Genomic DNA, 13,703 nt, shown 5'->3' with positions numbered 1-13,703 from the left:
GGGCCTCGGAGCCCCGGGCCTCAGAAAGTGACAATGTCCCAAATTCAGCTGATTCAGGTTTCTCACCACATTCTGTCATCCTGAGTCCCACTGATTCACCAGCTCCATTCAAACATTACACACACTGATACACACCCACACTGCTACATTACATTGTGCTCTTCATCTTCTTATTCCTCTGTTCACATCATTCCTGTCCAAAACACACAGGAACCTTCTCCAAATTATCACCAAGTTTAGTTGTCAGGCGGGTTTTAGAAGCAGAACCAGGGGTTCCTGAAAGGCATTTAAACAGACATTAATGGAAAAGCAGAACATGTCTGGTAGCAACTGTGGAGAGAGAAAGGGATTAACTGCGTGGAATTCATTTTACGGGATGTACGTGTGGATGCATTGGCACATTGCTAATTACCCTTGAGAAGGTGATGGTGAACGGACCTGTTGAACCACTGCAGTCCATGTGGTGTGTGTAGAGAGGACGTTCCAGGGTTTTGACCCAGCAACACTGAAGTAACGAATATATACCCCCAAGTGATGATGGTGAATGATTTGAACGGGAAATTCCAGATGGTGGTGTAACCATGTGTTAGCTTTGGAGTGGTCGTGGATTCTGTCTACGTAGAGCTAGTGAATTTATTCAGTGCATGGTGTCGATGGTGCAAGGAAGGAATGTTAATGCAAGGGATAACAATCAAGCAAACTGCTTTGCACAGGGTCCAACATCTTGAGAGTTATTGGAGTTGCATCCTGCATGTGCAGAACATTCAATCATGGTCCTGAACTGTGTCTTGGAGATTGTGAACAGGTTTTGGGCAATTGGGAGGTAGGTTATTCATTTCTAACCTGTGACCTGCTCGTGTAGCCACAGTATTGATGTGGCTGGTCCAGTTCAGTTCCTCGTCAATTATGTTACCCAGGGGTTGATAGAGAGGGATTCAGCGATGGTAATGCCATTGAATGTCAAGGTGTGATGGTTAGATTCTCTCTTGTTGGAGATGGGCATTGCCTGGTACTTTTGTGTCATGTTACTTGACATTTGTCAGCCCAAGCCTGGAAATTCTCCTGGTCGTGTTGTATTTGAAGATGAACGGCTGAACATTCAGCAGTGAACATCCCCACTTCCGACCTTCTGATGGAAGGAAGGTCATTGATAAAGCAGCTGAAGATAGTTGGGTCTGTGATACTACCCTGAGGACTCCCTGCAGATATGTCCTGGAATTCGATGATTGGCCCCCAACATCACAACCATCTTCCTTTGAGTTGGTGTGACTCGAAACAATTGAAGGTTTTCCTCCTATTTCCAGTGACTCCAGTTTTGCAAGGTTGATGGCACACTTGGTTAAATGTTTCCTGGATGTTAAGGGCAGTCACTCTCACCTTTGGAATTGAGCACTTTTGTCCATGTTTGAACCAAGGCTGGAATGAGGTTCGGTGCTGAGTGGTGCTGGCGGAACCCAGAAACAGCGTCAGTAGCTGCTCATTGCTTAGCAAGTGCATCTTGATAAGTGCTGTTGATGACCCCTTCCATCTCTTCACTGATGATGAACAGACCATGTGGCCGATAAATGGTTTGGTTGGATTTGTCCTGCATTTTATGTACAGGACATACTCTGACAATTTTCCATATTGCCGGGTTGATTCCAATGTTGTGGCTGTACTGGAGCAGCTTGGCTCGGGACACACAAATCCGCAGTAATTCTGGTGCCCAAACCCTCGGTAATTTTGCTGCAATAGTGGAAGGGCCTCTGCAGTTTCCTGTGCCTTTACCCTTTTTTTGATGAAATAAAATGAATGAAAATCGCTTATTGTCACGAGTAGGCTTCAATGAAGTTACTGTGAAAAGCCCCTAGTCGCCACATTCCGGCGCCTGTCCGGGGAGGGTGGTACGGGAATCGAACCGTGCTGCTTTAAAAGCCAGCGATTTAGCCTGGTGAGCTAAACCAGCCCCATGATGTCGCATGGACTGACTCGAGCCACATATTTCCTGATCCTGATATGGACAGAGAGCTGTGATATGGACAGAGAGCTGTGATATGGACAGAGAGCTGTGATATGGACAGAGCTGTGATATGGACAGAGAGCTGTGGTATGGACAGAGAGCTGTGATATGGACAGAGAGCTGTGGTATGGACAGAGCTGTGATATGGACAGAGAGCTGCGATATTGGCAGAGAGCTGTGATATGGACAGAGAGCTGTGATATGGACAGAGCGCTGTGATATGGACAGAGAGCTGTGATATGGACAGAGAGCTGTGGTATGGAAGAGAGCTGTGATGTGGACAGAGAGCTGTGATATGGATAGAGAGCTGTGATGTGGATAGAGAGCTGTGATATGGACAGAGCGCTGTGATATGGACAGAGAGCTGTGAAATGGACAGAGAGCTGTGATATGGATAGAGAGCTGTGATATGGACAGAGAGCTGTGGTATGGAAGAGAGCTGTGATATGGAAGAGAGCTGTGATATGGACAGAGAGCTGTGTTATGGACAGAGCGCTGTGATATGGACAGAGAGCTGTGATATGGACAGAGAGCTGTGATATGGACAGAGCGCTGTGATATGGACAGAGAGCTGTGATATGGACAGAGCGCTGTGATATGGACAGAGAGCTGTGATGTGGACATATGCACATATGTGCAGGCTGGAGACTGCGAACAATGAAGCAGGCGCATCCCACCCTCTCCAAATGCTTTCTGTAGCTCTGGGAGGACCCGGCCTCGGCAGAAAATCAGCTGCATCATTTCTCCTCTGTAAACACACATTCCAGAAACAAGGAGACGACCGTCTCTCCCTCAGGGCTCCATGTCAGCTGTGACACATTGGGTAGTGCTCTCACATCGGAGTCAGGAAGTGGCGGGATCCAGTCTCGGTACTTCATGTATATTGAGGCGCGATGGGACGGCCCGGATTGGTGGAATGCGTTATAAAAAAGAGCTTTACTTTCCAGCAAATAAAACGAACCTCCCAGGTCCAGCCCCTTTAAAGATCTCCCTGTGGTTGTCATCCAAAATAACACATTGACATTTGTATTGTTTTGTGTTTTAGGGCGAACGCCACAGTCATTAACATTCTGAATTGTTTCACCAGAGGTTTTGTAATCGGCAGCGAGTTCAGACTGGAGGAAAATGCATGGGATTCTTGATCCCGCCCATCTCCGCCTCCTCCCTCTCGCCACTGTCAACATTCCCTGCATCCCAACTCGCCCCCGACAGTGTTCAATTATTTCACTCCGGACTCTAACCCTGTTTATGTTCACACAGCGCTAGGTTTAATCAATCCGTGTGAATGACATGAGGACAGAGATTACTTTATAATAATAGTTCCTGAATATTGCCGTGAACGTCATCGGGAAATCGCGGAACTGAAGATGTTCAGGGATCAGTAACATCCAAAGTTAAACGTCTTTGAATCAGGAAGTGCTGAGTGTGAACATGGCTCTCAGGCAGCAGGTCCAGAGTTTGACAGAGGAGACAATTTGTCCCATTTGCCTTGATTTCTTCATCGAGCCGGTTTCACTGGATTGTGGACACAGCTTCTGCCGCTCCTGTATCTCCCAGTGTTGGGAAAGGGAGATAAACTCCTGTCCGGAATGTAGAGAGGAGTTTCCGGAAAAAAACCTCAGGATAAATCGGGCCTTAGCGAATCTGACCGAGAAAGCACGAAAGTTAACCATTAATCCGAAAGAGAAGGAAAGTAAACTTCACTGTGAGGAACATCAGGAAGAACTGAAGCTGTTTTGTGAAACTGACAAGAAATTGATCTGTCTGATTTGTAGAGATTCGCGGGAACACAGAGAGCACCGCTTCCTGCCGATTAAAGAAGCTGCTGAAATCTACAAGGTAAAAAAGGAAATATAGCCTGATAGTTTAATAACATTATCATAGGCTAACACTTACGTTCTGTGATTTTTCTCTCCCAATCCCAGGATCAGCTGAAATCTTCCTTAGATTCTCTCACAGTGAAGAAATCGGCGGTTCTACAAACGGAACAGAAACAGAAAGGAAAGATTTCTGAAATTAGGGTAAGGTCTCCCTGTGCTGATTTTCTGGGATCTCGGTTAGTTTTGTTCCCTTTATCGCGGGAGATTAATTATGTTTCACATTTCATTTGGTAGGAACAGTCGAGCAGTCTGCAGACCCACATCACATCCGAGTTCAGTAAAATGCACCAGATTCTCACTGAGAAAGAGCAGCGTTTACTCAGAGATCTCAGGGAGGAAGAGGAGAGGATTCTAGAACCAATGGAGAAAAACCTTCGAGAGATTCAGGAGAATTTAAATTCTATTGAGGAGAAACTCTCAAAGTTGCAGAAACAGATGGAGCAAAAAGACGAGCTGATATTTCTGAAGGTGAGGGAATATATTGCGGGTCAGTTCAGTGAAACTTCAGTCACAACGTAACTGACGATAATTGTGAAATAAACGCAGAATTTACTGATAAATTAGAGAGAGGATGGAGCATCTCCATCTCTGTTCCGTGGAATTTTCCCGTGTTACTGAAATAATCTGCTTCCACCCTGTCTGCAGATTCCCGGGAATACCTGCCACCTCCTGGGAGTTAATTTTCTTGATCTTGACGCTTGGTTTGTGATTATTTTTGTGTTTCTCAAGTGTAATTTTCTCCTGGAACTCCCATTGTAATCCAGTTCCATTTTGTGAGGGTGTGGGTGGGTCTGGTACGGTGTGTGAGAGTCACTGTGTCTGTGAGCGGGACTGATGCTCAGTTCCAGTTTATTTGACTCTCCACAATCTTCCTTCCAAAATCCATCACTTTCCACTTCCGTGTGAAATCTCATCTGCTCTGAGTCTGCTCATTTCACCAGCCTGTCTAACTCCTCCTGAAATGTGTGCAGTGCTGGTCACCTCATTACAGAGAGGATGTAATTGGATCAGAGAGGGTGGAAAGGAGATTTACGAGGAAGTTGCCAAGACTGGGAAATTCCAGCTGTGAGGAAAAATTGGATAGGCTGGGCTTGTTCTCCCTGGATCAAAGGAGGCCGAGGACAGATTTGGTTGAGATGTAAAAAACTGTGAGGGGCCTGGATAGAGTGGCTGGGAAGGGCAGGGAGGGTGAATGATTCGGGGAATAGATTTAAAGTGATTGGTACAAAGTTGGGAGATGAGGAAAAGCGTTTTCGCCCAGAGGGCTTTGGTGATGTGGAACTCACTACCTGAAAGGGGAGGAGAGGCAGAAACCCTCAACTCATTTAAAAGGGGTCTGGATATTCACCTCAAGGTGCCGGAAGCTGAGGGCTACGGACCAAATGCTGGAAAGTGGGGTGAGGCCGGGTGGCTCCATTCTCGGACAGGATGGACCGAGTGGCCTCTTTCTGTGCAGTAAACTTTCTCTGATTCTAAATCTGTTCCTATAAACCTCAATGTTCTGGATTTCTTTCTTTCAGGGGGAAGTTTGTTGGAAGAGAAGGTAGGACATGTTCTTTACTGAAATTCTGCACGGTTTGTTAAAATAACTCAGAAGGTTTGTTCTGGATTTCTTGTCCAGTTACTGTCACAACATTGAAGGATTATTCATCGAGAGGCAGTAACTCGGCTTCTGGTTTAACTCATGTTTTAGTTTGATGACAAACTTTATAGCAACCACTCGATTAAATTTGTGTTCAATTGCAAGATGCCATGCAGTCCTGAGATGCTCACTTGCAGGTTGCTGTTAGTGTGGCTGTGACCTTCCGACTGACCCTGAGAGATTCACACCATCCATGTTTCCATAGTGTCGACCATCCGTGTCCCTGCAAGACTCTTCACCAACCCGAGACAGTCAGATGTTAAAGGGGGAGTGGGTTTTGTTTTAATCCCAGTCTAGAATCTTGATCCGTATTCTTAACAACACAACAGCAACATTTTATGAAAATTTTTATATAAACTAAAATCTTCACGCAAGGAGGTATCATAATAATAATCTTTATTATTGTCATGAGTAGGCTTACATTACCTGCAATGAAGTTACTGTGAAAATCCCCTAGTCACCACACTCCGACGCATGTTTGGGGACACAGAGGGAGAATTTAGAATGTCAAAATTACATAACAGCACGTCTTTTGGGAATTGTAGGAGGAAGCCGGAGCACCCACAAAGGCATGGAAAGAACGTGCTGACTGCACACAGACCCAAGTCGAGAATTGAACCCGGGTCCCTGGTGCTGTGAAGCAACAGTGCTAACCACTGTCCGACTGTCATATTGATATCAATGACATGGGAACGTTGAAAAACATCTGAAAAGAGGAAAGAGGGATAGAGGCAGAAAGGTTGAGGGAGGGAATTCTAGAGCTCAGGATCTTGGCAGCTGAATGTCCAGTTTCCAGAGGTGGAGCGACTAAAATCAGGAATATTCCTGATGCCAAAAGTAGAGGAGAGCAGACTCCTGGAGAGTTGTGGTGTTCCCGGCAATTTTTTAGATGTTTCAGCTTTTGTCTTTGTTCTCTAAACTTGTTTGTCAAACAGCAAGTGGACAGGCTAAATGTTTGTCTTCTCCTGTGATTTGTGATATCCCGGTAACTAATCTGTTATCAGACTGTGAACCTTTTTCAGGACATGGGGGTTTCCATTCTCTGCCTTTGAATTTCCAAGTTTAATTTGCTGAGTTACAAATTATAGAATCAAGTTTCACTTTCTACCATGTCCTGTCTCAGGGCAAAATACTGAAATACATTAAATCTCTTCTGAACGGTTCTAATAAGGACGAATTAATAACTTCAGCTGTTTAATTCTTATAGGATTAGTGATGACGTGCTGATATTTTCAGCGGAAGATGCTGCCCTGTCTATCGGAAAGTTCAAAGGCCCTTTACAGTACACAGCGTGGAGAGAAATGATAGACTCCATTAACCCCGGTAAAACTCTTTTATTCATTTTCCTGATTTTAAATCCACTTGTGACGGAACTAAAGGGTCTCCCAGGTTCCAGATTAAATATTTACTTTGCCGGTTGTTATTCCTCGGGAGCCGCTCCATTCTCATATTTTACTCTCTGTGGGTTCCTCTGGGTGAGGTTGAATTGGACTCCTTGGTCACGGGGAGGTGACTCTGTCCTGGAAAACGGAGGGCTCCAGAGGACTTATCAAAATATCCAAGATTCAAACTGTACAGAGAACATAAACATTCATAGTTTCCACACAGTAACAGAGTTTGCAACAATGAAGGAATAAACATGAAATTTAGAAAAGAGTGAGTGACAGCAGCTTGGATTGGGTGAGGTTAATTTTTTGAGTCACCTCATTGATGAAGCAGATATTGAACCAGTGAACTCACTGTTCACGCTATAAATTTGCTCAGAGGCCTAGTCCATTCTGAGGCTTGAGCTACAGGGCAACTTTCCTGGACAATTTTTCACGTGATTCTTGTGTAGAAAAGTGCTGGGTGGACTTTGTTGCGTGGTTATGGTGGGTGGGTGGGAGGGATGGTGGTGGTTGTAGACAGAAAATCTGATGATCCTCCATTGACGGGTTGCGGTAGCATGGTCATCATGAGATTATAAGAAATAGAAGCAGAAGTAGGCCATTCGACCCAATGAACCAACCTTTCCAATGGATAAGATCTAACTATCTAACTGTCGCCTGAAATCCAACTTTTTCTTGTCCCCTATAACCCTTAACTCTCTTGTCAATGAAAAATCCAGCTGACTCAGACTGACTATTTACAATTAACTTGTCTCGACTGCTCTCTGTGGAAGAGAATTCCAAAGGTTAACATTGCTCTGAGAGAAGGAATTCCTACCCAGCTTTGTGTTAAAAGAGTCAGACTCCTAATTTATAAACTACGTCTCCTGGTTCTAGATTCCCCACAAGAGGAAATATCCTCCCAGCATTTATCTGACAAGCTCTCTCCATATATGTAACCCAAGGCCAGGATTGAACCCGGATGCTCTGAGCTGTGACTCAGAATAGATCATAAATATTTCAGGCCCAAGTATGGACCTTGCTGCACTCCACTACATACAGTTTACAAACCTGAAAATAACGTATTTATCCTAACTGTCTGTTTCCTGTTAATTAACCAAAATACCATCAATGCCATTATATCATCCCCAACACCATAACCTCTTATTTTCTGCAGTAACGTTTTAGGTGACACTGTGGGCATAATTTACTGAAATACGGACAGAGTCCCATAGCGAGCAGATTTAGCCATCTGTTTCCCAGTGGTTGCAACACCGAAAACCATCCCGCTAACCAACACCCATCCGATTTATAGCCAATGGCCATATGGGTAAATACGGGGCCTCAGCAGGGAACACGCGGCCGAGGCCCCAGTAAAGCCCGCTTGCTGCACTGATGAGCTCCACTCACTGGAATTCTCATGGTGTCCCACTCTCTCGAGCTCCTGATACAACCCCCAATCCCCAACTCACTGTAAGGGGGTCTCCTGGGCCCCTGCCCCCCCCCCCCCCCCCCCGCACCTGCACAGTGCACCCAAACCCTGTGGGCCAATCACTGTCGTGTGAAGTACCAGCTTGTCACTGCCCATGTCCCTGTCAGTTGGCAGTGCAGCCTGGACACCACAGCAGTGGCAGGCTTCTACCCAGGTGGCACTGTCAGGATGCCAGGCTGGCAGTGCCAGTGTGCCATCCTGGCCAGAGGGCAAGCACCTGGGAGCTTCCGATCCCCTGGGAGACCTCCCACAGTGCCTTTCCATTCGTTCCCCAGTTGTGGAGACTGAACAGCGCTCACCTGAAGTCTCCCAGGTGAAGGAGATAGATCCCAATCTCTTGGTTACCTTGGGGAACCGCATAATAGTGAAACTATCTGGCTTGCCCTAATGTACAGATTTGCCAAAAATTGATCTCACCCACAATGCGCGGGCTTCATATTGCAATGTCTTGCGAGATCCTATTGGACCTCGTGAGGTGTACGGAGTTGTGTAAACTCGGGAACAAGGCCAGTTGGCAAATATTGGCTCATTGTGCAGTGGGGCTCGGCTTTATTGGTACAGCGTGGCTGGTAGATCGCGATCTTTGTCAAATCCCTTTTAGAAATCAAGATACACTACATTTACTGGTTTTACATTTTCCATTCTCTTGATACATCATCAAAGGTCTCTAATAAATTAGTCAATCAAAGTCTCCCTTTCACAAAACCATGTTGTCTCTGCCTGATAGAATTATGATATTTTAAATGTCCTACCAATACCATTCAAATAATGATTCCCAGCATTTTCCCAATGACAAAGGTCAGACTTTAGTTTACTGATTTCTGCCTCCCTCCTTTCTTGGACATTCATTTGTGGCTTTCCAATCTGCCGACACCTTTCCAGAATCTGGGGAATTTTGGAAAATGGCAAAAAATTCATCCACTATCTCTGCAGCTTTTCCAGTTAGACCCTCGGAACCCAGGTCACCAGGTGGCAAAGTGGTTAGCACTGCTGCCTCACAGCGCCAGGGACCCGGGATTGATTCTGGCTTTGGGTGAATCACTGTATGGAGTTTGCATGTTCTCCCCGTATCTGTGTGGGTTTTCTTCTGGTGCTGCAGTTTCTTTTCACAGTCCAAAGATATGCAGGCTAGATGGATTAACGATGCTATGTTGCTGCTTCATGTCTAAACACATAAACGCAGCACGGTAGCATAATTGTTTCACAGCTCCACAGTCCCAGGATCGATTCCCGGCAGGTTCACTGTCTGTGTGGAGTCTGCATGTTCTCCCCGTGTGTGCGTGGGTTTCCTCTGGGTGCTCCTGTTTCCTCCCACAGTCCAAAGATGTGCAGGTTAGGTGGATTGGCAATGCTAAATTGACCTTAAGTGTCCAAAAAGGTTAAGTGGGGGTTACGGGAATAGGGTAGATAAATGGGCTTGAGTAGGGTGCTCTTTGTAAGGGCCACTGCAGACTTGATGGGCCGAATGGCCTCCTTCTGCATTGTAAATTCTATGTCATTCTATGTAACACGTGCAGGTTAGTTGGAAAGGTGATGATCGACGTGCTGGACTAGGGGGATCGGGCGAGGAAGGTCGATGCAGATTCAATGGGCCGAATGGCTTTCTTCTGCACTGTAAGGATTCTATGAAGGTTCATATCAGCCTTTACTCCCTTGAGTTTTCCTATGACTTTTTCTTTCGTGATGGTAGTTGTTTCAAATTCCTCTCTCATTTTCCACCGTTACATTCTTACTGTTCTTGGGTTTTATTTGTGCATTTCACTGTGAAGAATACTTCTGGATTTGTTTATTGTAACGTGTACCAAGGTAAAGCGAAAAGTATTTTTCTGTGAGCAGCTCAACTTGTTCCAAGCTTCTGCCATTTCATGGTTTCCCATTATTAAACCCCCAGTGTTACCCTTTAAGCACTTACTTTTTTAGATTGCTTTCAAGTTTTCGCTCACACCCTTAATTTCCCCCTCCTTTTTTAAAGTCATCACTGGCTGGTTTCTAAATGTTTCCAAATGTTCTGGCTCACCATTAATCTTTGTGCATTGTACATCTTGCCCTTAAATGTTTAACCCCCTTAGGTGGAGCACTTTGCTTATTGAGTCTTTCTTTCTCAATGGGATAGATCATTGTGGAATGGTGTGAAATGCCGCTGTTTCTCTACCATTTTACCTCTAACTTATTTTTCCAGTCCACGTTGGCTTCATTTAAGTTTAAGGCATTAATATCACCCCAAACCTGCCTCTCTAAATATTGAATGTGTTTGTTTAACTTTTCCCAGCTCCAGCCTCTCTGACTCTGGATCCGAACACAGCGAATCCCCGGCTCATCCTGTCTGAGAACCTGGCCAGTGTGAGACTCAGAAACAAACGGCAGCTGCTACCTGTCACCCCGGAGAGGTTTGATCCCTCTGGTTGTGTCCTGGGATCAGAGGGATTCACATCAGGGAGACATTACTGGGAGGTGAAGGTGGTGAAGAAGACTCGGTGGGGTCTGGGAGTGGCCCGAGAATCTGTGGACAGGAAAAGGAGAATCTATCCAAGCCCAAAGTTTGGATTCTGGATTGTGGGGCTGATTCCTGGAATTGGTTACTTAGCCTCCACCTCCCCCTCTGAGACCCCCCTCAACCTGAATGTCAATCCCCGGAAGATCGGGGTTTTCCTGGACTATGAGGGGGGACAGGTGTCATTTTACAATGCGGACAACATGTCCCATCTCCATACTTTCATCGACACTTTCACTGAGAGAATCTTTCCCTTCTTCAGTCCAGGATTGAATGACGACAGGAAAAACTCCACCCCGCTGACTATCTGCGGGATTAAAGGTCATTGACAGATCCATCCCATAATTTCACACCATCTCTCTGCCTTCTACCAGCTGTAACCTGTTCATATTCTGGTTATTATATAGAGTTATAATTTACATTGGAGGCTCCATGATTACATTTGTGAAATGATTTTTCAAACAAAACAATCTGAGAACCACTGGAATAGAAACAGTTTTTCTCAAAGTTTACACAGTTCATCATTAAATCCAAGAAGCAGAAACTTAATATGTTGTTTGTGTCATCACTGAGTGAGGGGGCGGGTGTCCGGCGAATGGGGAAGGGGATTGGCCCGAGAATCTCTCACAGACTGTGGGAGGCAGGTTTCCGGTGAATGAGGAAGGGGATTGGTTGGAGCTCCTGTCACTCAGAGTGATGACGCCCTTTTACTGCAGCAGAGGTCAGTGTGAGGTCAGTGAAAGTGAGACCTCACCACAGCCTGAAGGCCCCACCCAGCAAGAGCGGTTACTGGGAGATCAGATTGGGAGCCGACACTGGGAGAAGGAGGAATTGTCCACCCGGTAACAGGCCCAGGTAAGAGGGGCTTCCTTTTCATTGAGGGTGTGTGGGGGTGGGGAAGGGGGAATGTCTTTCTCACAAGACCTGAATCATAAAGAACACATTAGATGTTTGCACTGCAGCATCACTGCGCCATCGCCTTCAGCCTTGGTTGGAGTTTGCCCAATCTCCGGGTGCCCTAGTTTCCTCCCGTCTGCAGATTTGATGGATTGGCCATGCTAAATTGTCCCTTAGTGTCTGAAAGGTTAGGTGGGGTTACTGGGTTGGTGCAGATTGTAGTGATTCTATGATTCTTTATAATATTTATGTTTATTGTCACAAGTAGGCTTACATTAACATTACAATGAAGTTACTGTGAAAAGCCCCTCGTCACCACACTCCAGCATCTGTTCAGGTACACTGAGGGAGAATTCAGAATGTCCAAATTACCTAACAGCATGTCTTTCAGGACTTGTGGGAGGAAACCGGAGCAGCTGGAAGAAATCCACATAGACACAGGGAGAACATGCAAACTCTGCACAGTGACCCAAGCCAGGAATTGAACCTGGGACCCAGGCGCTGTGAAGCAACAGTACTACCCATCGTGTAACCTTTGACTGCCCTGAGCCATGTAGAATATTGTTCCAGAACAATTCAGTTTGAGACAAAAAGTCTCCTTGAAAATCAATAAAGAAATACAATGGATAGAATCAACCCAAGAATGTGGAATACAATTCTTTGCTATTGTTTGTTGTTCCATCTCCAATAAAAGTTCAATGTCTGTGTCATGAAACCAGAACGATTGCAACTGGAATGACCAAAGTTGGATTTGCCCAGAATTACCCTGAGCTGATGTACTACTGCTATTTTCAATGTCCCTAGTTTAAGAATGGCAACATTTAGCCAGGATCCCTACTCCTTGTTGTGAAGTACACTGGCCTGGAATTAAAGGTACATAGAACATAGAACAGTACAGCACAGAACAGGCCCTTCGGCCCTCAATGTTGTGCCGAGCCATGATCACCCTATTCAAACCCACATATCCACCCTATACCCGTAACCCAACAACCGCCCCTTAACCTTACTTTTATTAGGACACTACGGGCAATTTAGCATGGCCAATCCACCTAACCCGCACATCTTTGGACTGTGGGAGGAAAACGGAGCACCCGGAGGAAACCCACGCACACAGGGGGAGGACGTGCAGACTCCACACAGCATGGGGTTAGATACACAGTAAAGCCGCAATTGAAATAAACAAATAATTCTTAGAAAGTATCTGAACTACAGGCACCAGAGGCGAAATTCTCCGACCCCCAGCAGGTTCGGAGAATCGCCCGGGGCCGCCCAAAATCCCGCCCCCGCCGTCGCAGAAATTCTCCGCCACCCGGGAATTGGCGGGGGCGGGAATCATGCCCCGCCAATCAGCGTGATGTCCGCTCCGATCGGCGAGGCCCCTGAGGCGATATTCCGGCCCGGGATGGGCCGAAGTCCCGCTGCTGGGAGGCCTCTCCCGCCGGCGAGGTTTGAACCACCTCTGGTGGCAGCGGGACCGGTGATGTGAGCGGGCCCCCGGGGTCCTGGGGGGGGGGGGGGGGGGCGCGGGGCGATTGGACACCGGGGGGGTGCCCCCACGGTGGCCAGGCCCACGATCGGTGCCCACCGATCGGAAGGCGGGCCAGTGCCGTGGGGGCACTCTTTCTCTGCCGCCACCGCCATGGCCTCCGCCATGGCAGAGGCAGAAGAGAATCCCCCGGCGTATGCGTGAACCAGCGAAGGCCTTTCGGCCAGCCCCGGCGCCAGGCGGCGGGCCTGAAAGGCCACTGGTGCCGGTTTTGGCACCAGTCGACGTGGTGCCAACCACTCCAGCGCGGGCCTTGCCCCCAAAAACGACGCCGGAGTTGTTGCCGCCACTCCCCTTTGCCGGGAACCCCCGCCCCGCCGGGTAGGGGAGAATGCCGCCCCAGATTTGTAATTTTAAAGACAATTATTTTTATTAATAACAACAATAAT

At 46.7% G+C, this 13,703-nt stretch overlaps 1 protein-coding gene across 1 annotated transcript; it reads left to right on the top strand.

Moving 5' to 3' along the window:
• Positions 1–2,390: 2,390 nt before the first annotated feature.
• On the top strand, positions 2,391–11,434 carry LOC119975739 (zinc-binding protein A33-like). The gene is made up of 6 exons (XM_038815567.1): positions 2,391–3,838; positions 3,925–4,020; positions 4,114–4,347; positions 5,400–5,422; positions 6,729–6,844; positions 10,650–11,434. The coding sequence occupies exons 1-6, from the start codon at positions 3,431–3,433 to the stop codon at positions 11,198–11,200; spliced, it is 1,428 nt and encodes a 475-aa protein (XP_038671495.1). The 5' UTR covers positions 2,391–3,430; the 3' UTR covers positions 11,201–11,434.
• The last annotated feature ends 2,269 nt before the right edge of the window (positions 11,435–13,703 follow it).

Source organism: Scyliorhinus canicula, chromosome 13 (assembly GCF_902713615.1).
Source record: "Scyliorhinus canicula chromosome 13, sScyCan1.1, whole genome shotgun sequence".
Lineage (NCBI taxonomy): Eukaryota > Metazoa > Chordata > Chondrichthyes > Carcharhiniformes > Scyliorhinidae > Scyliorhinus > Scyliorhinus canicula.
The sequence above is the reverse complement of the archived record's forward strand: the minus strand, read 5'-3'. Positions and strand labels throughout refer to the sequence as shown.

What these genes read in the sequence shown, in the direction of transcription:
- LOC119975739 (XM_038815567.1), top strand. Translation starts at nt 3,431, where the DNA reads ATGGCTCTCAGGCAGCAGGTCCAGAGTTTGACAGAGGAGACAATTTGT. An exon ending in AAGCTGCTGAAATCTACAAG is followed by an intron (nt 3,839 to 3,924) that starts GTAAAAAAGGAA and finishes TCCCAATCCCAG; the next exon opens with GATCAGCTGAAATCTTCCTT. An exon ending in GAAAGATTTCTGAAATTAGG is followed by an intron (nt 4,021 to 4,113) that starts GTAAGGTCTCCC and finishes TTCATTTGGTAG; the next exon opens with GAACAGTCGAGCAGTCTGCA.